We start from the raw sequence: 19,700 nt of genomic DNA on the forward strand, positions 1-19,700 counted from the left end.
GAGGGCAGCGGGAGCCGTGTCCCCCCAACACAAGACACGGCAGCCCGTCCTTGCTCTGTGTTTAATAGACACACGTGCCGTGCTGCATGGCACAGGAGCCGGTCAGGGCATGCGGCACACCAGTGTTCAGTCAAACAAGCCCCGTGTTTGGTCTCTGCAGCTGGTTCCTGCCGGCCTTTCTAATAAGTTAAATAAAGCGTTCAGCTGCCCTGCCCTCCCGCAGCGAGGTGGCGGGTCGCCCAGCAGCCCTGCCAGCTGCAGCCCCCCGGCCCTGGTAGATCCGCTTGCGATGCCCCTGCAGTGCGGAGGGGCTCCCGCCACAGCCAGGCCCCCCGTCAGGCTCGGGCGCAGCATGGCTCCCGCCTGGGCTCTGCCCACCCTGCCACAGCCATGGGAAAATAGAAATAAAAAAGAAAAAAAGACTTAGAAAAAATTGCTACGAGCAGGGAAAGGGAGCAGCCAGGCCAGGGCTCTCACTGCCTCCAGTCTCCATGTCCCCCCCCTGTTACACCCATGGGTGCCCCTGCAGCTTCCTTTCCCTGCACCCGCTCCCCCAGACCCCGGTACTGGCCATCTGGTGTGTCCCCCCACCCTCTACTCGTGCCCAGCCGGAATTGCCCCGAGATCTTTCATTCTCTGAACGGCCGGGCACTGCAACGGGCACAGCCACACCGACCCCACTCTGGCAGCAAGTGCCGCTTGTTGAGCACCCCCTGCCCCCCTCCCTCTCCCCGGAGCAGCGATGGGTCTGTCCCTGGAGTGCGTCTGTCGGGCCAGCTAGCTCTCTGTGCAGCAGTTCCCTGCAAGGGAGAAGGATGGAGGGCCATCACACAGGGAGCCTGGGGGGTTCCAATTCCTCCTCAGCCCCCACCCCAGCCCCCACGCACTCCCTGGTCACTGTGGAGGGCACAGCTGGGCACCAGTGTGGCTCTTACCCAGGATGTTGCGCTTGCAGAGCGGGCAGGTCTGCTGCAGCAGGAGCCAGGGGTCCACGCAGTCCCGGTGAAACTCATGGGAGCAGGGCAGCACCCGCAGCCACTGCAGGGAGGGAAGCAGATTGCAGAAATGAGTGGAGCCATTGGAAGCCCCATGGAAGGGGACAATCCTGTGCCATGCGGCCACCTGGCAGGGACACCCCAGCCCCGGTGAGCGAGGGGAGGCTCGGCCCTGGGCTCCAAAGGGATGGCATGAGTATGGTGGCCTCAGGCAGTGACCAGGGCAGGCTCCAGGTCTCCCAGCACAGCACCAGTCCCCCGCAGTCCCTACCTGGCTCTTGTGGAACTGGTCCAAGCAGACAGCACAGCTATCAATCTCACAGGCCTGGCTCCGAAGTGCTTTGCTGGGATGGTACCGCCGGGTTTTCAGTGCCAACAGTCGCTGCCGAATGTGCTGCTTCAGGTCCAGCTACAGAAGCAGAGCAGAAGGTCAGACCCCGGCTGCCAGTCTCCCCAGTGAGAGGCAGAGTGGAGATGTTCCCACCTCAGCATCCTGCTCTGACAGGTCTTGCCGTGACTGCCGCTGAGCCTGCACGATCACCCCGGTGCAGAGAAGCAGGGCAATCAGCAGGATGGTGTTCCACAGCTGCTGGAGGTACTTCTGCAAGAACAGCGCCGGCGGGCAGCCAGTGACTGGGGTGGGGGGCAAAGCAGAGCCCTCTGCTCCCAGCCCCGCCACCACCGTTGCCCCCACGCCAAGGACCCTCCCTCGCCGGCACCGGCACGCGTACCTGGACCTGCGAGCTGTTCTCCCCCGTGCAGATGACCCCCTGCCACTCCCCGTAGAGCCCCCCTCGGGAGAGGCCGCAGGTCGACCAGAGGGTGAGCGTCACTCCCTGCAAGGCAGGAGACAGCATTGCTGGTGGCCGCGCTGGCTCGCAGCACTGCTCCAGCCTGGGGGGGCCTGCCACGCTGGGTGAACCACACGGGTCAAGGGCAGGAGGAACTGCTGGTGGCTGCCAGCTGCCCTGCTCCCACGGAGCGACTCTCTGGGGGAACCGAGGAACCAGCAGCTTCAAGAGCTTTTGTGGATCTGGCTCCTGCTCCCTGCAGCTCAGCTTCCCCATCGGTCAGGGAAGTCTGGCTGCGCACAGCCATGCCCATGCCCTCCCACCAGGAAAGAGAGGAGGAGGAGGAGGAGGAGGAAGGAAGGCCTACATACCAGGTTCTCCAGTAGCACTGCCTGGTACGTGATCTTCGCTGTAGCCTGGAGCCCCCTGTTGCAAACAAAAAGCAAGAGAAGCGTCAATCCCATGGGCCCACAGCACCCCAGTGCCAGGGAGCACCCCCTTCTCCAGAGGTCCAGGAAGCCCCTGCTGAGCTGTAGGCAAGGGAGGGTCACCAGGGACAGAGGAACACACAGGGGAGGTGACAGCAAGACCCCCGCTCCCCAGCCATGCCCAGCCCCCCTGAGCAACCCTGCACAGGTCTCTTCCTCCCAGCACCGTGCCCCAGTTTCCCCATCTGTGACACCACAGCAGCAGCACTGATTTACCACACGTAAGAAGGACCAAGGGGGTCCTGTCACTGTAGGTGGTAGGAATAAACCCCAACAAAGGCAGCGGGGATGCTGATAACCAGCTGGTCTGGCTGATTTGTACTGAGAGTCCTAAAGACCTTGGCCAAGACCACTGTCAGTCCCAGCTGCCACGTGGGGACGCGTGGAAGGGCTCAAGCCCCGAGGAAGGGCTGGATCTGATTCAAACCCTCCCGGGAAACAAGTCTCAGCCCCAGCTGGCCTCTGCACAGCGCAAGCTCGACACCAGCCCAGCACATGTGACGCACTGTGTGAGGGACCACCCCAGGGCAGCCCCCGGCTGTCACAGCCAGGCAGGCAACCAGGTGCAGAGAGATGGCTCGTGCCCGATCCCCCCCTCCCCGCTGCCCCAGCCCCTACCGCAGCAGCGCTCCCAACAGCTTGGTGACGTTGTCCGAGGACTGGATCACGATCACAGGCTTGGCAAGAAGCTGGGAAACATCCAGCTGCACCAGAAAGGAAAGCAACAGCCATCAGCAGGGCCCAAGACCAGCTCGGGGACCCGCTGCCGGGACTCTCCTACCTCCCGAATGGCATTCTGGTTCAGAGCCAGGATAAGCAGGGCTGACGCCCCCAGCACCAGCGCTCGCTTCATCTGTGGAGACAGAGGGCACAGCTCAGGGCACTGCACAGCTCAGCTCCTGTCCCGCTGCAGGGAACAGGCAGGACGCGGTGCCTCTTTGCTCTGGCTGGAGTATCGCAAGGGACCCAAGGGGCGCTGGCACTGCCCGGGAGCCCCGTCACAGACCCCCCCCTACCACCAAGCACAGGCCAGGACCCCCCACATCTGGCAAGGAGACACCCCACAGGTGCCCTGTGCCAGGAGCAGACGGGCACCTTGCTGACGACGGCAGCGGTGAAGGACTCCTCCTTGGCACCCCGCGGCACCTCGGCTGGCTCCTCGCCCACGGGCACCACACCGATCCAGCTGTCGGCAGCGCCCAGCTCTGGCTCCGTGTGTCCCACCTGGGGGGCACGGCAGCACCAGTGGGGGTGAGAGCTGGTATGGACACCTCGAGGCTCAGGGCACCCCCAAAAACACCCCACGTCCCCAGTGCCCCAGGGAGCTGGGCACGGCACAGGGATGGGGACAGCAGCCAGGGTGGCACAGGGGACAGGACCTGGCCGCTGCACCTCCACCCCTGCCTGCACCCCCGCTCTGTTGGTGGCTCCCCCTGTGCTGCCCCCAGCCTGTACCCCCCAGTGCCGGCTGTCCCTCCCCAGTGCCTCCCAGCACCCACTGGCCCCCCAGCACCCACTGCCCCCTCCCCTGTGCTCCCCAGTACCCTCTGCCCACCTCCCCAGCGCCTCCCAGCACCCACGGCCCCCTCCCCAGCGCCTCCCAGCGCCCACGGCCCCCTCCCCAGTGCCTCCCAGCGCCCACTGCCCCCTCCCCAGTACTTCCCAGCGCCCACTGCGCCCTCCCCAGTGCCTCCCAGCACCCGCTGCCCTCCCCAGCGCCCCCCCGAGCCCCCAGCCGCGGTGCCGCGGGCCGGCGCTCACCAGCAGCAGGCGGCCGCGGATCTCCTCCTCCCCGCCCCGCGGGACCCCCCGGCCCGGGCCGGCCCGGCCGCCCCCCGCGCCCAGCACGGCCCCGCGCAGCGTGTAGGAGCCGCCGGCCCCTGCGGCCGCCCCGGCCCCGCCCGCCGCCCCGCTCCCGGCCCCTGCCCCCGGCCCGGGCCCGGACACCGCCACCTCGACGCGGGCGGCGGGCGCCGGCCCCGGCCCGGCCCGGCAGAGCGCCAGGAGCGGCGCCAGCAGCACAGCCTGCAGCGCCGCCATCGCCGCGCCGCCCGCACCGCAGCGCCGCGCCCCCTGCCGGCGCGGAGGACCCGTCTCACCGCCGGCCGCCGCCAGAGGGCGCAAGAGAGCCCGCGGCGCCAGCGCGGGCGGCGGCGGCGGGACGAGGATGGGCACCGGGGCAGGGACCGGCACCGGGAGCGGGGCCAGGGGCGGGGGCAGGGACAGGGACTGGCACCGGGAGCGGGGACGGGGACAGGGACTGGCACCGGGAGCAGGGCCAGGAGCAGGGACGGGGATGGGGACTGGCACGGGGACAGGGACCGGCACCGGGAGCGGAGACAGGGGTGAGGACGGGGATGGGGACCAGGACAGGGACTGGCACCGGCACTGGGAGCGAGACTGGGGACAGGGACAGAGAGAGAGCAGCACCCAGGGCCGAGCTAGGGACACGGGCCAGGACCAGGACAGGGACTGGGACCAGGACCAGGAGAGGGACAGGGACAGAAAGTGGCAGCCAGGGCCGAGCCAAGGCCAAGGGGTGGCAGAGGGACAGGGACCAGCCCTGGGACAGGGACTGGCATAGGGACACTACCCCCCATGGCCCTGCTTCCCTGCGGGTGCAGGGGCACACATGGGTGCCACGGGGACACACGTGCCCTCAGGGGCACAGCCATGGGTGCACAGGGACATGCACAGCCCTGCACACATGGGCACCCCATCCCTGCACCCCACGGCCACAGCTGCCACGGCACATGCGTGGGCACACGCCTGGGTGACACGGGCACACGTCAACACCCCAGTACCCCAAAATCTCAACCACCCCCCACCCAACCATCCCCATCCTGGCATGTGCCAGGCAGCCCTGCCGGTGCCACCATCCCGGTCCTGCTCCAGCCACGTGTCCCTGGCACGTGCCAGCGTGGGGATTTGCCGGGAGGATTAGCCGTCGCACAGGTCCCGGTGCTGACCTGCTTTTGGCAGGGGCCACGCCGGGGATGGGGACTCAGTGCCATGGCATCCCAGTTCCCACAGCCACTGGATGCCCACGGGACAGGTCTGGGTGTGACTCTGGTGTCCCCCCCGTCCCCAGCCCTGTTGCAATTGCGGGGGTTTAATCTCAGGGCGGGCAAGGCCCCTCCGCCCACAGCCGGCAACCGGAGCCGGTTTAACCGCACAGCAAAACATCCCCGTGTAACAACAGCCCGGAATCCCATCCAGCTCCGGAGCCGTGCGGTGGAAGGTGGTCACCCATCCGGGTTCCTGTGCGGCTTCCATAGAGGAGCCCAAAATGGGAGCGTGGGGGGGCTGCTGCCCTGAGCACTGCCCCACAGGGGGACACACAAGTGTGGGACCAGCATCGTGGGACACACATGGGGTGCAAATGGCTCTGTGGAGCATCCCTAGGTTTGTGGGACATAGATGGCTTCACGAGACATCCACAGCTCCAAGGGACACATATGGCTCCATGGGACACCCATCCATGGAACGTGGATGGCTCCATGAGACATCCAGGGGTCCATGGGACACGCACAGCTCCATGGGACAGCCACAGCTTCAAGGGACACATATGGCTCCATGGAATGTGCATGGCTCCTTGGGCCATCCATAGGTCCATGGGATACAAACGGCTCTGTGGGACATGCAGAGCTCCATGGGACATCTGTGGGTCCATGGGACAGCCACAGCTCCGTGGGACACCCACAGCTCCAAGGGACACGTATGGTTCCATGGGACGTCCATAGGACATGGATGTCTCCATGGGATGTGTACAGCTCCATGGGACATCCATGGGGGACATGTGGCTCCACGGGATGTGCACAACCCCACAGGACACACATGACACTCCTGCGAGGGGACAGTAGGGATGGGAGAACCTTCCCCTGCTCAGAACCCCACCAGGGCTGGGGCTGTGGGACCCCTGCAGGGACCCCTTCTCCTGGCCGGGACCCCTTCTCCTGGCCAGGCCCCCTCCCCAGCTGGGGTCCCCCTCTCGGGGAGGTCCCCTTCCCTGGGGAGCCAGGGCTACCGTACATGAGGTGGCAGCCGGAGGGGGAGCCCAGTAGCCATGGTGCCTCTGCCCTGTCCCTGTCCCCTCTCCCCAGTGCCTCACCTGTGCGCCAGCCCCTGTGTCTGAGCTGTCACCCTGTCCCCACCTCTGTCCTCTGCCCTGCCCCACCTTCCATCCCCACTCCCACATCTGTTCCCATCTCCCATTCCTGTCACTGTCCCTCTCCCTGCTATCTGCCCACTTACCACCCGCACCCCATGGCCCCCCTACCCCCCGTGTCCTCCCATACCCCCATAGCCCCACACCCTGCCATGTCCCCCACATGATCCATACCTCCCCGTGCCCTCCCATACCCCATCACGTCCCTCCATACCCCCCATACCCTCCCGTGCCCCCCATACCCCCCCATAATCCCCCTGCCCCTCCATGTCCCCCATATCCCCCAAACCTCCCATGCCCCCCATACTTCCCAAGTCCCCCTGTGCTCCCATACCCCCTATAGTCCACATACCCCCTGTACCCCCTAGCCCCCATGTTCCCCATATGCCCCATGACCCCTATAGCCCCCATACCCCCCCACGCACCCATACCTTGCATACCCTATATAGCCCCCATAGTCTTTATAGCCCCCATACCCACCATGCCCCCATAGCCCCCAGACCCCCCACCCCACCATACCCTCCATGCCCCCATACCTCCTGTACCCCCTTATAGCCCCCGTACCTCCCATAGACCCCATACCCCCATGCACCCATACATCCCATACTTCATATAAGCCCCAGAGCCTCTATAGCCCCCCATAGCCTCCCCATGTTCCCATACCCCCCACAGCCCCCATACTCCCATGCCCCGTACCTCCCATACCCTGTATAGCCCCCATAGCCTTTATAGCCCCCACATCCCCCAACCCTGCAGACCTCCCATACCCCCCATGCTCCCATACCCCGTAGAGCCCCCATGCACCCATACCTCGCATACCCTCTACAGCCCCCAGACCCCCATACACCCCATGACCCCTATAGCCCCCATAACCCCGTGCACCCATACCTGCCATACCCCCTATAGCCCCCATGGCCTCTATAGCCCCCATGCCCCCCACCCCACCATACCCCCTATACCCCCCGTACCCCCTATAGCCCCCGTACCCCCTATAGCCCCCGTACCCCCCACGCCCCGCCACGCCCCCACAGCCCCGCCCCCACGCCCCGCCCTGCTCCGGGGCGGCGGCGGGCGCTGACCGGGCGGGCAGGGGGCGGCGGGCAGGGTCCAAGGCCGGCCGGGGCGGGCCGGGGCGGGCCGGGGCGGGCCGGGGGCGGTGCTGCGGGGCCTCCGCAACCTGCCGCCGCCCGGGCCGCCCGGCAGAGGCGGCCATCCCCGCCCGGGGCCGCGGCACCATGAGCGGCCGCGTCGGGGACCTCAGCCCGCGGCAGGCGGAGGCGCTGGCCCAGGTGAGCCGGTACCGGCAGCCGGGGATGCCGGGGGGGGCGGGCGGAGCCGCCCCGACACGCTCCGCCATCCTCTGCCTGCGCGGCGCCGGGCATCGCCCCCCGCCCCCCGCCCGGGCCGCCCCCGCCCGCCGCCGCCGCCCGCCCCGCAGCGCCCACGGGGAGTCCCTGGGGGTCTCACCGGTGAGCCCCCCCCCGCGGCGCTGCCCGCTGGGGAACGACCGGCCTGGGTGGGCCCTGGGGGTCTCACCGGCTGGACCATCCCGCTGGCACCCCCCCGGGACCGGGCACCGGCGAGCTCCCCCATCCCTCTCCCATCTTCCCCGCTGGTCCCACCGACGGGTGGGAAACCCCCGGCAGGGCTCCCGGGGCTGGGGGTGCCCGGCCGAACCAGTGGTGGTCGGTCACCCACCAGGGTGGCTGTGCCACCCAAGGCCACCTCCGACGCCTTCGCCGGCACCTCGCCGGGTGCCAGGCGCCACCCGCATCCCCGCACCCCACCACGAGGGCAGGCGGCCGCGTTATCTGATGGGTGCCCGTCCAGCCCAGCCAAACTCCAGCCGCGGTCGATGACCCCACCGGCACCGGGCACCGGGAGCAGGCGCAGGGCACGGAGCCGAAACGTGGGTGATGACCTCGCTGGGGTCCCGGCACCGGGAGCAGGCGCAGGGTGCGGAGCCAAAACATGGGCGATGACCCCGCTGGGGTCCCGGCACCGGGAGCAGGCACAGGGTGCGGAGCCGAAACTGTCCCAGTGCCAAGGCGGCAACGGGTGGGCGAGAAAGGCGAGCTGCGAAACCCGTCCGCCGGCACCTTGTTTTTCTCAGGGTGAAGAAGCTAATCCCGGGTTTAATTACACCTAAATTCAGCGGGAGATAATCTAATCAGCCTCATTAAGGCGAGGTCCTGGACTGGTACGGAGATTTGGGCTGGGGCTTTGCTGGGGTGAGCAGGGCCACGTGCCAAGGGTGCCCCAGCACCCCCACACTCCCCCAGTTCTGCACCCTCCTGCCTGCTCTGGGCCACCCAGGGGGGCTGTGAACCGCTGGGATGTCACCAGAGCAGGGGGACAGGCAGTGACCGACCAGTGACTGGCTCAGCCCCAAAGGATGCCACGGGTGATGGCAGAGGAGGGGGTTGGTCCACCTGCGGGACAAGGGCTGGTGGGACCCTCGCCAGGGGCAGCCCCCACTCACACCTTTAGCAAGAGGATCGGCTTGGGGACAGGCGGTGCTCAGTGGCTGGCCTGGGGACAGTCCCCTGCCAGGGAGGAAAGTGGAGATGGCCACTCACTGTGGCTGCACCTGGTGGCAGGGACGGGGCACGGGGTGCCCCTTCTCTCCTGGGACAGTCCCAGTCCTGGATGGGGCTTTTTTTGAGGGGGAGGGGTACACAAACATGAAGCCCTGGAGCTTTTGGGGCGGGAGCAGGGACCCGTCCACCAATGATCCCTCTTCTCCCCACAGTTTCGGGAGAACCTGAAGGACGTGCTGCCCTCCCTGCCCTCCCAGGATGACTATTTCCTCCTGAAATGGCTCCGAGGTAACCCCGGGGGGGGGGGGCACATGTGGTGGGGGCTGGAAGACCCCATGGGGGGCTGTGGGGCTGGGGACATCAGCAGTGGCGCTGAGCTTTCTGCTGTCTTGCAGCGCGTTGCTTCGACCTGCCCAAGTCAGAGGCGATGCTCCGCAAGGTGAGAGGGGCACCCCGCTTTTTGGGGGGGACCTTGCCATACCACCATTGTCACCTGGGATGGGACAGTGCGCCATGGGCCACCAGCCTCTCCCAACAAGGGTGACCCTCCCATGGGGTGTCCCTCATCCCATGGGATGGGGGGTCCCCAAATCCCCTCACCCCAGCTTGCTCTGCCCCCTCTGCAGCATGTCGAGGTCCGCAAACACATGGACGCCGACAACATCATCGCCTGGGAGGCCCCTGAGGTGGGTGTCCCCAGCCCCGGGGTGGGAGTCCACGGAGGGGGACTGTCCCCTCCCTGGGAGGGTGCGCGGTCCCCCTGAGCCCCTTGCTGTCTCCCGCAGGTGATCAAGAAGTACATGTCAGGGGGAATGTGTGGCTATGACCGGGAGGGCTGCCCCATCTGGTACGAGATCATCGGGCCGCTGGATGCCAAGGGGCTGCTCTTCTCCGCCTCCAAGCAGGACCTGCTCAAGAACAAGTTCCGTGACTGCGAGGTGCTGCGGCAGGAGTGTGAGCAGCAGAGCCAGAAGGTGGGCACCTGCCTGCCCCACCAGCCCCACTCTTGTCCGTCCCCACCAGCCCAGCTCCCCACCATCCCCGCCAACACGTCCCCACCAGCCCCCCAGGCCCATGTCCCTGCCAGCCCCATAAATCCATGTCTGGTCCATCCCCACCAGCCAGTGCCCTCCCCAGCCCCATGGGTCCATGTCCAGTCCAGCCCCCTCAGTCCATGTCCCTGCCAGTCCCATTAAGTCCACACCTTGTCCATCCCCACAACCCGATGTTCTACCCAGCCCTGTAGTCCACATCCAGTCCATCCCCACTAGCCCATGTCCCTGCCAGCCCCACAAGTCCATGTCCTGTCCATCCCCACCAGCCCGTGTCCCCATCCCAGCACCCACACCAGCCCACAATGCCCCTTCTCCCCACACCAGCACTTGGGAGGGAGCTCTGGCCCGGGGGGGACCAGTCCCTGCAGGGGGTGGATGCCAGCTGAGCCCCCCTGTCCTCCTGTCCCAGCTGGGCAAGAAGATCGAGATGGTGATGATGGTCTATGACTGTGAGGGCCTGGGCCTGAAGCACCTCTGGAAGCCAGCTGTGGACACGTACGGGGAGGTGAGGGGCTCCCTGCCCGCCCCCCCCTTCCCCCGCTGGGGGCCACTGCTGTCCCCAGGCTGCAGCAGGGATGCAGGGATGTGGGCCAGCTCATGCCCCGAGAGATGATGTGGGGCGGGTCCCTGCCGGTGTCCCACACCCCTCCAGCGCTTTGGGGTGGGGGTCCCAGCCTGCACCCTGCTGCGCTCCCCCCTGTGCCTTGGTGGGTGCATGGGGCACAGGGATGACCTGAAGCTCTCCCCATCCTGCAGCTCCTGTCCATGTTCGAGGAGAACTACCCCGAGTCCCTGAAGCGCCTGTTTATTGTGAAGGGTGAGTCTGGCCCCAGGGTCCCACTCCCCCTGGCTGGGTGCTGACCCCTACCCTAACACCCCCCATCTTCCCCCAGCCCCCAAGATCTTCCCCGTTGCCTACAACCTCGTCAAGCACTTCCTGAGTGAGGACACTCGCAAGAAGGTCGTGGTCCTGGGATGTGAGTCCTGACCCCCTCCCCAGGGTCTCCGCAGCTGGAGGGGTGTGGTGGAAGCCAAAAACGGGGTGCTGTGTCCCCTTCTGCTTTCATCCCACCCAGGGGTGAAACCTCAGCCCTGGGGGGTGGTCCCTGGCTGGGCCAGGGCTCGCTGCAGGGCTCACAGCCCCCCTAAACCCCGCCGTCCTCCACCTCACCAGCCAACTGGAAGGAGATCCTGCAGAAATACATTGACCCCGGGCAGATCCCGGTGGAATACGGGGGCACCCTGACAGACCCCGACGGGGACCCCAAGTGCCCAAGCAAGGTAGAAGCCCCCTTCCCCGAGCTCCTCAGGGTTGCAGGGGTGGTCCCCCCATCCCTACATCCATCTCCATCCCCTTCCAGATCAACTACGGGGGGGATGTGCCCCAGCACTACTACGTGCGGGACCAGCTGGCGCAGCAGTACGAGCACACCGTGGTGGTCAGCCGTGGCTCATCCCACCAGGTCGAGTACGAGATCCTCTTCCCCGGCTGCGTCCTCAGGTGAGGAGGGGGCTCAGGTGGGGAGGGGGCTCCACGCCACGGGGAAGAGAGAGCTGTGATACAACGGTGGGTGTCCCCCACGCCACCGCGGGAGCCTGACAGCTCTCCTGGTGCAGGTGGCAGTTCAGGTCGGAGGGAGCCGATGTGGGGTTCGGGGTGTACCTGAAGACCAAGGTCGGGGAGCGGCAGCGGGCAGGCGACATGACCGAGGTGTACCCCAACCAGCGCTACAACGCCCACATGGTGCCCGAGGACGGCTCCCTCACCTGCTCCACGCCTGGCATCTGTGAGCACACCCCCTGCATGGGGGGGCATGGGGCTGGGGGGACACACACGGCCCCCCGGCTGCTCCCCACGCCCCTGACACCCCCCTTCCTCCCCGCAGATGTCCTGCGCTTCGACAACACCTACAGCTACCTCCACGCCAAGAAGGTGAGCTACAGCGTGGAGGTGCTGCTGCCCGACGCCACCTCCGCCCAGCAGATCCAGCAGCTGGGGGACAAGCTCAGCGAGGTGGGGCTCAGCCACAGCCCCTAGCGACGCCCCCCCACCGCTCTGTGCCCCCAGGATGGGCCAGTGACCCCCTGCCCCAGCACGGCAGCTGGGAGGATGGGGAAGGGGCTGAGCCCCCCCGCAAGCACATGGACTGGGGTGGGGGGTGAGCGGGGCCGGAGGGGGACAGAGCACATGTGGGTGTCATCCCCCCCCCCCCCCCGCCCCGTGCCTTATGTGGGTCCTGTGCCCAGCTGCTGCTGCGTGGGGTGGGGGAAGTAAAGGGATGGACTCAGCTGGGTCTCCTCTGGTTTTTGTCCCCCAGCCGGCCCCTGCTGCCCCCCACCCCATAGCCAGCCCTACTGACCCCCCCAGCCGGCCTCTGCTGCCCCCCACGCCATAGTCGGCCCTACCGACCCCCCCGCCGGCCCCTGCTGCCCCCCCCAGCCCTACTGACCCTCCAAGCCAGCCCCTGCTGCCCCGCCCCCCCCCCCCCCCCCAAGCCCTACTGAGCCCCCCAGCCGGCCCCTGCTGCTCCCCCCCGCCCCACGGGCTGGTCCATCCCCATTAACCACACCTCACGCCCCCGCTGGCCCCGCCTCGGCCCCACATCCCGCCACGTGACCACGTGACGCAGCGCCGCCCCGCCCTTGTCGCCGTCTCGCCGCGCCGGGGGGGCGGGGCCTGGTGACGCGGGCGGGGAGGGGCGGGGCGTGCGGCGGGAGCGCGCCATGGGGGCGGCGGAGCCTGACCGCTACCGGGACACGTGGGTCCGCTACCTGGGTGAGCACCCCCGGGCACCGGGCAGTGACACCGGGCACCCCCCTGGGTATCGGGCAGTGACACCGGGCACCCCCCCGGGGCACTGGGCATCCCCCGGGCACCGGGCACTGACACCGGGGTCCCCTCCGGGCACTGGCCACCCCCCTGGGTATCGGGCAGTGACACCGGGCACCCCCCCGGGGCACTGCGCATCCCCCGGGCACCGGGCACTGACACCGGGGTCCCCTCCGGGCACTGGCCACCCCCCTGGGTATCGGGCACTGATACCGGGCACCCCCCCGGGGCACTGGGCATTCTCCGGGCGCTGGGCACCCCCCTGGGTATCGGGCACTGATACCGGGAACCGCACCGGGTGCTCCCCCAGGCACCGGGTGCTATGTCGGGTACCGGGCACTGACACTGGGCATCCCCCCCTGGTACCGGGCACTGACACGGGGAACTGTACACCCCCCCCCCGGGTATCAGGCACCAGACACTGACACCGGGCACCGACACCGGGAGCTGCACCGGGCACGCCCCCGGGCACCGGGTACTGATGGTGGGCACCCCCCGGGTACCAGGCACTGACACACAGCAGTGGTACCACACACTGACACCTGTCCTTGGGCACTGACACCCAGCACCAGTCACTGCCACCAGCACGGACACAGGGTACTGGTACCATGCACTGACACTGGGTACCAGTCACAGACACCAGTGCCAGCGCCAGCCGTGTCACCCTAGCTGTCCCAAGGTGATGCAACTGCTCCGAACACCCCCATGCCCCTGCTGCCCTCCTGGGGGAATGGGGACACGCAGTGGGGAAGCACAGGGACATGGCCAGTCTCTGGCCCCATTGACCCCCCCAACCCCCAGGTTATGCCAACGAGGTGGGCGAGTCCTTCCGCCCGCTGGTGCCGTTGCAGGTGGTGTGGGCCAGCTACGGTGTGGCCACCGCCTACGTGACCGCTGATGCCATCGACAAGGGCCAGAAAGCTGCCACTGTGAGTGTCACCCCTTACACTGCCCCCACCCCCAACCCCCAGCCTGCTGTCCTCACCACTGACCTCCCTCCATCACCCCCAGGCACATGCACAGGACCCCGCACGGGCCACGCGGGTAGGGGTGGCTGTGGTGGACACGTTTGTCTGGCAGAGCCTGGCCTCAGTGGCCATCCCTGGCTTCACCATCAACCGCCTCTGTGCCGCCTCGCTGGCCCTGCTGGGCACCCTCACCCGCTGGCCACTGCCTGTGCGCCGGTGGACCACCACTGCCCTGGGGCTGGGCGCCATCCCCCTCATCATCACCCCCATCGACAGGTAAGGGACACCCCCTTGGGGACACGTGGGTACCACTTCCCCATCCCTGCATCCCACAGGGCATCCCCCCATCCCAGGCCAGAGGGATGAAGTGCTTCTCCTCACAGGGGAGCTGTTCCCAGTATGGGCTTAGGGCTGGGGGAGCACGGGGTGACTGGGGAGGGGGTCCCTGTGCCAAAGGGGCTTTGCCAGGGCCCAGCCAGGTCATGGCCCCATGGGAATGAAGATTAGCGGGAGCCAGGCGCTGAGCAGGGGATTAGCGAGGTGAGGCTGCGCTAAGCCTGGTTTTGGGAGGGCTGGGGCCTCTGGGACATTAGGGACAGGTCCCAGGGGGACTGGGGACAGCTCCAGCCAGCCCCTCCTCATCTTAGCCAATTAACCATACCCCAGGGAGCCCCCAGGACCCCACCAATCCTCTCTCTTGCTGCAGGACTGTGGATTTCCTGATGGACTCCAGCCTCCGCAAGCTCTATGGGGCACCAGGAGAGCCCCCGGCGCCACACTGAGCCCCCCTGGTCTGGGGAAACTGAGGCAACACTGCTGATCTTGGGGTGCTGTGACCCACCTACTGTGAACCCTTGCTCCAGCGATGGCCTGGGAGCTGCCCCCCCTGTCCCATGGCTGGTCCTAATAAACCATTTCAACCCTGACGCCATGCTGGGTGATGCTTGGGTACCGCAGCCATGACAGAGCCAGCAGGGACCCATTGCTGCATCCTCTCCTGGAGGGGACACTTGGGTCTGGCTGGGTCCCAAACTCCAGGTAATCTCCACCCTGAGAGGGGGGTGGTCCTTGCAGACTCAGAGCAGCCCTGATCACCCCACCAGCACCCCCAGGCCTAGCTGGAACCCCTCCACAGCCACTCCCAGCCTCATGGGATATCCTGGTGACTGTCCCCAAGGAGCTGTTACCATGTCCAAGATCTTCAGTAGTGCCTCCAGGAACCCAAATTCCCCCAACCAGAAGACACCCCCAGCACCACAGGCTGGGGCCATGCCACCATGCCTGGTGGTACCTCCTGGTACCAGATGTGGCTTCCAGGAGTGGTGGTATGGCCCCAGCCTGTGGTGGCATTCATGTGGTACCACCAGGAGAAGCTTTAGAGTAAAGAAAACCACCTTTTATTGGGAAGGAGGGGGGTCACTGGCTCACACCGAGCTCTGTGCCAGGCTGCGGTACTCTGGATCCAGCTCACCCCCTTTCTCAGTCTCTCTGGGGACCAGGGCCCCCACCACGCTCTGCAGCTCAGCCTGGAAGGGACATCGTTGCCTCGGCCACTGCCGCCTTGGCCACTGGCGCCTGCCCAGGCGCCACATGGCCACAGCCAGGGCCAGCAGAACCCCCACCAGGGTGGCTGCCACAAGGGCGCTGCCCACCAGGGCCAGCCCGGCCAGCAGGAACCTCTTTATCGTACGGCAAGGTGCTGGGAAGAGAGGAAAAATACCCCGGCGGGTTCAGAGGTTGCTTCAGCACCCACGATGGTGAATCTGGGGCCATGGGGAGAGGGTTGGGGGTGTCTGCTCACCTTCATACCAGGGCACCTTCTCCTTCTGCACCAGCAATGGTCCAACCATCTCCCGGTGGAGCATCCCCTCTCCTGGGAACCCTGTGGGAGGAGATGACCAATACAGCTTGTCCCAGCCCCTGGAGGTACACACACACCCTGCACCCCCCCAAGACCCCAAACCCACAAGGGGCCACCACATCCTCACCCCAGTACCTGGCAGCTCTCCGGGGAAGTTCTCATCAGGGGGACAGCCAGCATCACAGCAGTGGCACAGGGTGCTCTGGGAAGTGTCCTCTGCATTGTGCCAGCTGGGAGGAGAGGACAGAGCTGGGATGGGTCTAGGCATCCCTAGCCCCAGCTGCAAGACCCACATGGTCTCTCCAGGTCCCCCATGCCAGCAGGTCCCTCCAGGTCTTGGCCTGGACCTTGGCCACCCTAAAGGAAGTGTCCTCCTGGTGACACCAAGCACCACCCCGCTCCCCGCCCAATTCATCTGCAGCAGGAGGGAGCCAGGACCTGTGGTGATGCCAGCAGGCTGTCATGGGAGCAGCGGCACCCAGACCATGGCAGGGTGGCATGGCCCCCTGGATGGGTTCCCTTGACAAGTGGCTTCTGATCCCAAAGCACCCATGGGTGCTCACGCCCTAGGGCACCAGCAGGAACCTGCACCAGGGCTGAGCCTACCTGGCTGTGGCTTGGCTGTAGAAGCAGAACCTGGCGCCATGCCCTCGGGCACTGGTGGGGCCCCACGCTGTCAACAGGCAGTGCACATAGACCTGCCAAAGACACCAGCCCCAGGCAGGGCATGACACCACGGCGCCCTTCTTCAGGGACCCTGCTTTCCTCCCACCCAGCCCTGTTGGACCACCCCAGTGGGGAGCAGGATGCCCCCAGGAGGGACAGTGCTGTGGGAGCCCCAGGTCATCCCCCATAGGGCCTCTCTCCCACCACCAAGGACATCACGCCAACCTCACCTCCTCCTCCTCCAGTTCATCCTCCAGCACAGGGGCCAGGATGGCAAGATGGACAGCAGACACCCCTCTCCTGTGCTGGACAGACATGCTCCCCAGTTTTTGCCCGTGCAGGCACCTAAGGCAGGAGAGCAACACAGGAGCATTCCCAGAATTTCTCCAGGCCCTGAACATCCCTCCCCATTAGGAGGTCTTGCAGGACCTCAGGGTGCCTGGAGAAAGCAGTCCCCACCTCCCACCCCATGGGCACTGACCCATGGCTGTTCACCACCATGAAGACCCTTTTGGGTCGTCCCAGCTGCTCTGAGGTGGTTCCGTAGCACTGGTCCACATAGATCTTCAGAGAGGTGCCCGGACTGAAGTCAACCCTGGCCTCCAGGTGGATGGCAGAGCCAGGGCTGAGCACCAGTGGCTTCTTCACGGCACTGGGGTCCCCTGAAAGAGAAGGGAGGGTTGGTTCCATGTGACATCCCCAAGCCTGTCCCACCACAGACAGGGACATCAACACATCCCAGACCACCACTCACAGGTGGTTTTACCTTCACCCCTGTGAAGCAGGTGCCCACCTGCAGCTCCCCAATTTCAGAGCCCATCTCCCGTCCCTGGAAGCCAAGAGTCATCCTGGCTCTGTCACCCCAGTCTGGCTTCCCTGCCTGCTCCCCAGAACTACAGCACCTTCCTGGTTCCCCACCACCAGCCCGGAGCAGAGAGGGACCACATCACCTGTTAGAACGACAAAGGGCAGCTGACCCCCAAAATCTGATCATGGAATCAAGCACAGGATTGGGAACACCTCAAAGCACCACCACTCAGAGCTCTGCACCCTCTGCAAGACTGGGATGGGAGGTCCTGCAGGGATGGCCACCTTCTCCTGGTGGGCCCCAGTGCTGAGGCCAGCTGGGAGAAAGTACTGGGTGCCACTGGTCAAGCTCAGTAGTCTTGGCCGGACCCATCCTGTGGTCTCATCGCCCAAAGGTGGCACCCAACACAAGACCCAGGGCACTCACCATCCAGAAGCCTCAAGGTGAAGTTCATGATGGGCTCCTCCAAGCGGCTGTAAGCATGAGCCCCACCAGGCACAGTGCCAGCAGCAAGCACTGGGGCTGCAGCCCTTGTCCCCACACCTGAGGACATCACTGGAACCATCACCATGTGACTGAAGGTCTCTGAAGTATCTGGAGCCATGGTGGTCCCTGCAGCAAGGAGAGGGTTTAGCCAGTGGGGCTCAGCACGCAACAGCATATCTCAGACACAGTGGGGACATCCAAGTCCTCAGATGTCCTTGGGACTGGTGGAGGACAGGTGCCAGCAGCACAAAGGCAGGGAGAGCACTCAGGAGCTCAGCTGGGTTTGGGCACATCAGGGTGCTCCTCGATCCCCAGCTCCCCCAGCCAGGACCTCCCTTGGTCTTGGTGGCCAGGCCCTGGCACAGGGTCACTTTAGTCGCTGTGGTGGTGCGTGCTGGAGGAAGTGGTGTTCCACAAGGGTGTTCCAAAATGCAAGGTTAAGTGTCCCCAGCCCCCTCAGCACCAGGTATGCCTGGGAGCTGACAGGCTGGGGCCAGACCAGGAGCTGCTCACAGGATGGGACACCATTGCCAGCAGCTACATACCCCACCAGTGGCTCTAGTCCCCCCACCCAAACCAGGCCCCTACAGACCTGAGGGTGCAAGGAGCCCCTGGCAAGCCCCTTGGCTCCAACCACACATCCCTGGAGTGTCAGGGTCATTTCAGAAAGTCTCTTTTCCACCAAGAAAACCTGTACCAGCAGGTCCAGGAGGGCATCAGGAACCAGCACTGGGTAAAACCAAGGGCCACTCACCACCCTCCTGCACCTAGACAGCCAGGAGGTCCCAGCCCCACTCACCTGCCACTCCCAGCACAGCCCCACACACCAGCACCAACCAACACAGCCCCATCCTGAGCAAGCAGCAGCCTCAGCTCCAACCCCTGGGGACCTTTAAAGACCAGGGCTGGGTGCCAATGGGCTCCAGCTGGTGCTGCCGGCTTTTGGAGATTTGCTTGATTTGCTCTGCAGTCAATCAGGGTCCCATGTGTGGGGCTGGTCCTACATGCCATCCCAGCCCCATCACAAGGATCTGCACCCATTGCTCAGCCCCTGTTCCATCACACAGGCTCAGTTGCACCACTCAGTCTGGTCCTGCATGGGGTCTTGGCCCTGAGGAAGGTCCAGGTCCCACTGCATGGTCCCATATGCACCAGTTAGTCCTGGTCACCATGCATGATGCTGGTCCCACCATGTAGTTTTGGTCCTGTATGTGGTCCTGGTCCGACCAGTTTTCCTTGGTCCAAGTTGCACCACATGGTCTGGTCCCACCACTCAGTCTTGTTCCCATGGATGTTCCTGACCCACCTCATGGCATGGTTTCACCTCATCGTCCTATACATAGTCCTAGGCCCACCACGGTTCTGATCCCACCACTCGGTCATGGTCCCATGCATGATGCCGATCCCATCACACAGTCCTTGTCCCATTATGGTCCTGCTGGCAGCCCCAGCCCCAGTGCCACCACACAAGCCTGGGGACCCACAGTCCCAGCTTGGTCCCGTTTATTGAGAACAAAAACCCATAGGAGGAGGGTGCTGGGACAGGGGACTTCAGCAGAACTTTCCTGCCACCCTTTGGTCCCAGGCAAGCACACAGCTGCTGCTCCCCACCCCAGGGCACTGGCTGCTCTCCAGGACAGGCAGCCCTGGGGGCACAGGTAGCCCGGTTGAGGCAGCAGTTTGGTCACAGCCAGGACAGAGACCTGGTGAAGTCCCCATCTGTGCCTCCTGCCTGTCTTGGATGTCCCCAAAACCCCATCACAGCCCCCTCTGCATGGGTTGACCTGGTGGCCTGGGCACAGAGGGACACAGAGCACGTCCCCATGGGAATGTCATCACAGGTGGGCTGTGCAACCGACCTCCTGCCTCAGAAGGGGCTTTTCCATCCCCCCATCTGCAGAGACAACTGGTGGCTGAGGTGGGATTTGGCATCTGCTCCCAGCAAGAGAGCTCAGCATGTCATGGGAGATGCCTGTGGACCTCAGGCAGGTGCCCCCTGTGCACCTCTGTGTCCCCCGCAACCAACCCAGTGTCTGTGGGCAGC

At 65.7% G+C, this 19,700-nt stretch overlaps 3 protein-coding genes across 6 annotated transcripts; 2 read left to right on the forward strand and 1 right to left on the reverse strand.

Moving 5' to 3' along the window:
* Positions 1 to 47: 47 nt before the first annotated feature.
* On the reverse strand, positions 48 to 4,343 carry RNF215 (ring finger protein 215). Its single transcript, XM_055795199.1, has 10 exons — positions 4,036 to 4,343; positions 3,370 to 3,498; positions 3,056 to 3,127; positions 2,893 to 2,978; positions 2,158 to 2,212; positions 1,727 to 1,831; positions 1,480 to 1,596; positions 1,267 to 1,404; positions 936 to 1,038; positions 48 to 800 (listed from the first exon to the last, which is right to left on the reverse strand). The coding sequence occupies exons 1-10, from the start codon at positions 4,312 to 4,314 to the stop codon at positions 778 to 780; spliced, it is 1,107 nt and encodes a 368-aa protein (XP_055651174.1). The 5' UTR covers positions 4,315 to 4,343; the 3' UTR covers positions 48 to 777.
* Positions 4,344 to 7,595: 3,252 nt separating this feature from the next.
* SEC14L2 (SEC14 like lipid binding 2) lies at positions 7,596 to 12,325 on the forward strand. Of its 4 annotated transcripts, none has more exons than XM_055797498.1 (12): positions 7,596 to 7,731; positions 9,195 to 9,270; positions 9,378 to 9,421; positions 9,609 to 9,668; positions 9,768 to 9,956; positions 10,447 to 10,542; positions 10,794 to 10,854; positions 10,931 to 11,014; positions 11,212 to 11,318; positions 11,399 to 11,538; positions 11,655 to 11,824; positions 11,924 to 12,206. In XM_055797498.1, the coding sequence occupies exons 1-12, from the start codon at positions 7,678 to 7,680 to the stop codon at positions 12,073 to 12,075; spliced, it is 1,233 nt and encodes a 410-aa protein (XP_055653473.1). In that variant the 5' UTR covers positions 7,596 to 7,677; the 3' UTR covers positions 12,076 to 12,206. The 4 variants fall into 4 exon arrangements, with proteins under 4 accessions (XP_055653473.1, XP_055653474.1, XP_013151179.1 ...); XM_013295725.3 differs by lacking the exon at positions 7,596 to 7,731 and adding an exon at positions 8,473 to 8,556; XM_055797500.1 differs by lacking the exon at positions 7,596 to 7,731 and adding an exon at positions 8,624 to 8,642.
* A 357-nt stretch (positions 12,326 to 12,682) lies between these two features.
* Positions 12,683 to 14,761, forward strand: MTFP1 (mitochondrial fission process 1). The gene is made up of 4 exons (XM_055797501.1): positions 12,683 to 12,813; positions 13,669 to 13,796; positions 13,948 to 14,111; positions 14,542 to 14,761. Exons 1-4 carry the CDS (start codon positions 12,762 to 12,764, stop codon positions 14,615 to 14,617), a joined length of 420 nt encoding a protein of 139 aa, XP_055653476.1. The 5' UTR covers positions 12,683 to 12,761; the 3' UTR covers positions 14,618 to 14,761.
* Positions 14,762 to 19,700: the final 4,939 nt, after the last annotated feature.

This window comes from Falco peregrinus, chromosome 2 (assembly GCF_023634155.1).
Source record: "Falco peregrinus isolate bFalPer1 chromosome 2, bFalPer1.pri, whole genome shotgun sequence".
NCBI classification, from domain to species: domain Eukaryota; kingdom Metazoa; phylum Chordata; class Aves; order Falconiformes; family Falconidae; genus Falco; species Falco peregrinus.

Coding starts and splice junctions, on each gene's coding strand:
- MTFP1 (XM_055797501.1), top strand. CDS start 12,762: ATGGGGGCGGCGGAGCCTGACCGCTACCGGGACACGTGGGTCCGCTAC. Junction 13,797..13,947: donor AGGGCCAGAAAGCTGCCACT/GTGAGTGTCACC, acceptor TTTGTCTGGCAG/AGCCTGGCCTCAGTGGCCAT. Junction 14,112..14,541: donor ATCATCACCCCCATCGACAG/GTAAGGGACACC, acceptor CTCTTGCTGCAG/GACTGTGGATTTCCTGATGG.
- SEC14L2 (XM_055797498.1), top strand. CDS start 7,678: ATGAGCGGCCGCGTCGGGGACCTCAGCCCGCGGCAGGCGGAGGCGCTG. Junction 9,669..9,767: donor TCGCCTGGGAGGCCCCTGAG/GTGGGTGTCCCC, acceptor TGTCTCCCGCAG/GTGATCAAGAAGTACATGTC. Junction 11,825..11,923: donor CTGCTCCACGCCTGGCATCT/GTGAGCACACCC, acceptor TCCTCCCCGCAG/ATGTCCTGCGCTTCGACAAC.
- RNF215 (XM_055795199.1), bottom strand. CDS start 4,314: ATGGCGGCGCTGCAGGCTGTGCTGCTGGCGCCGCTCCTGGCGCTCTGC. Junction 1,597..1,726: donor AGAACAGCTCGCAGGTCCAG/GTACGCGTGCCG, acceptor CTGTTCTTGCAG/AAGTACCTCCAGCAGCTGTG. Junction 1,405..1,479: donor TGTCAGAGCAGGATGCTGAG/GTGGGAACATCT, acceptor CTGCTTCTGTAG/CTGGACCTGAAGCAGCACAT.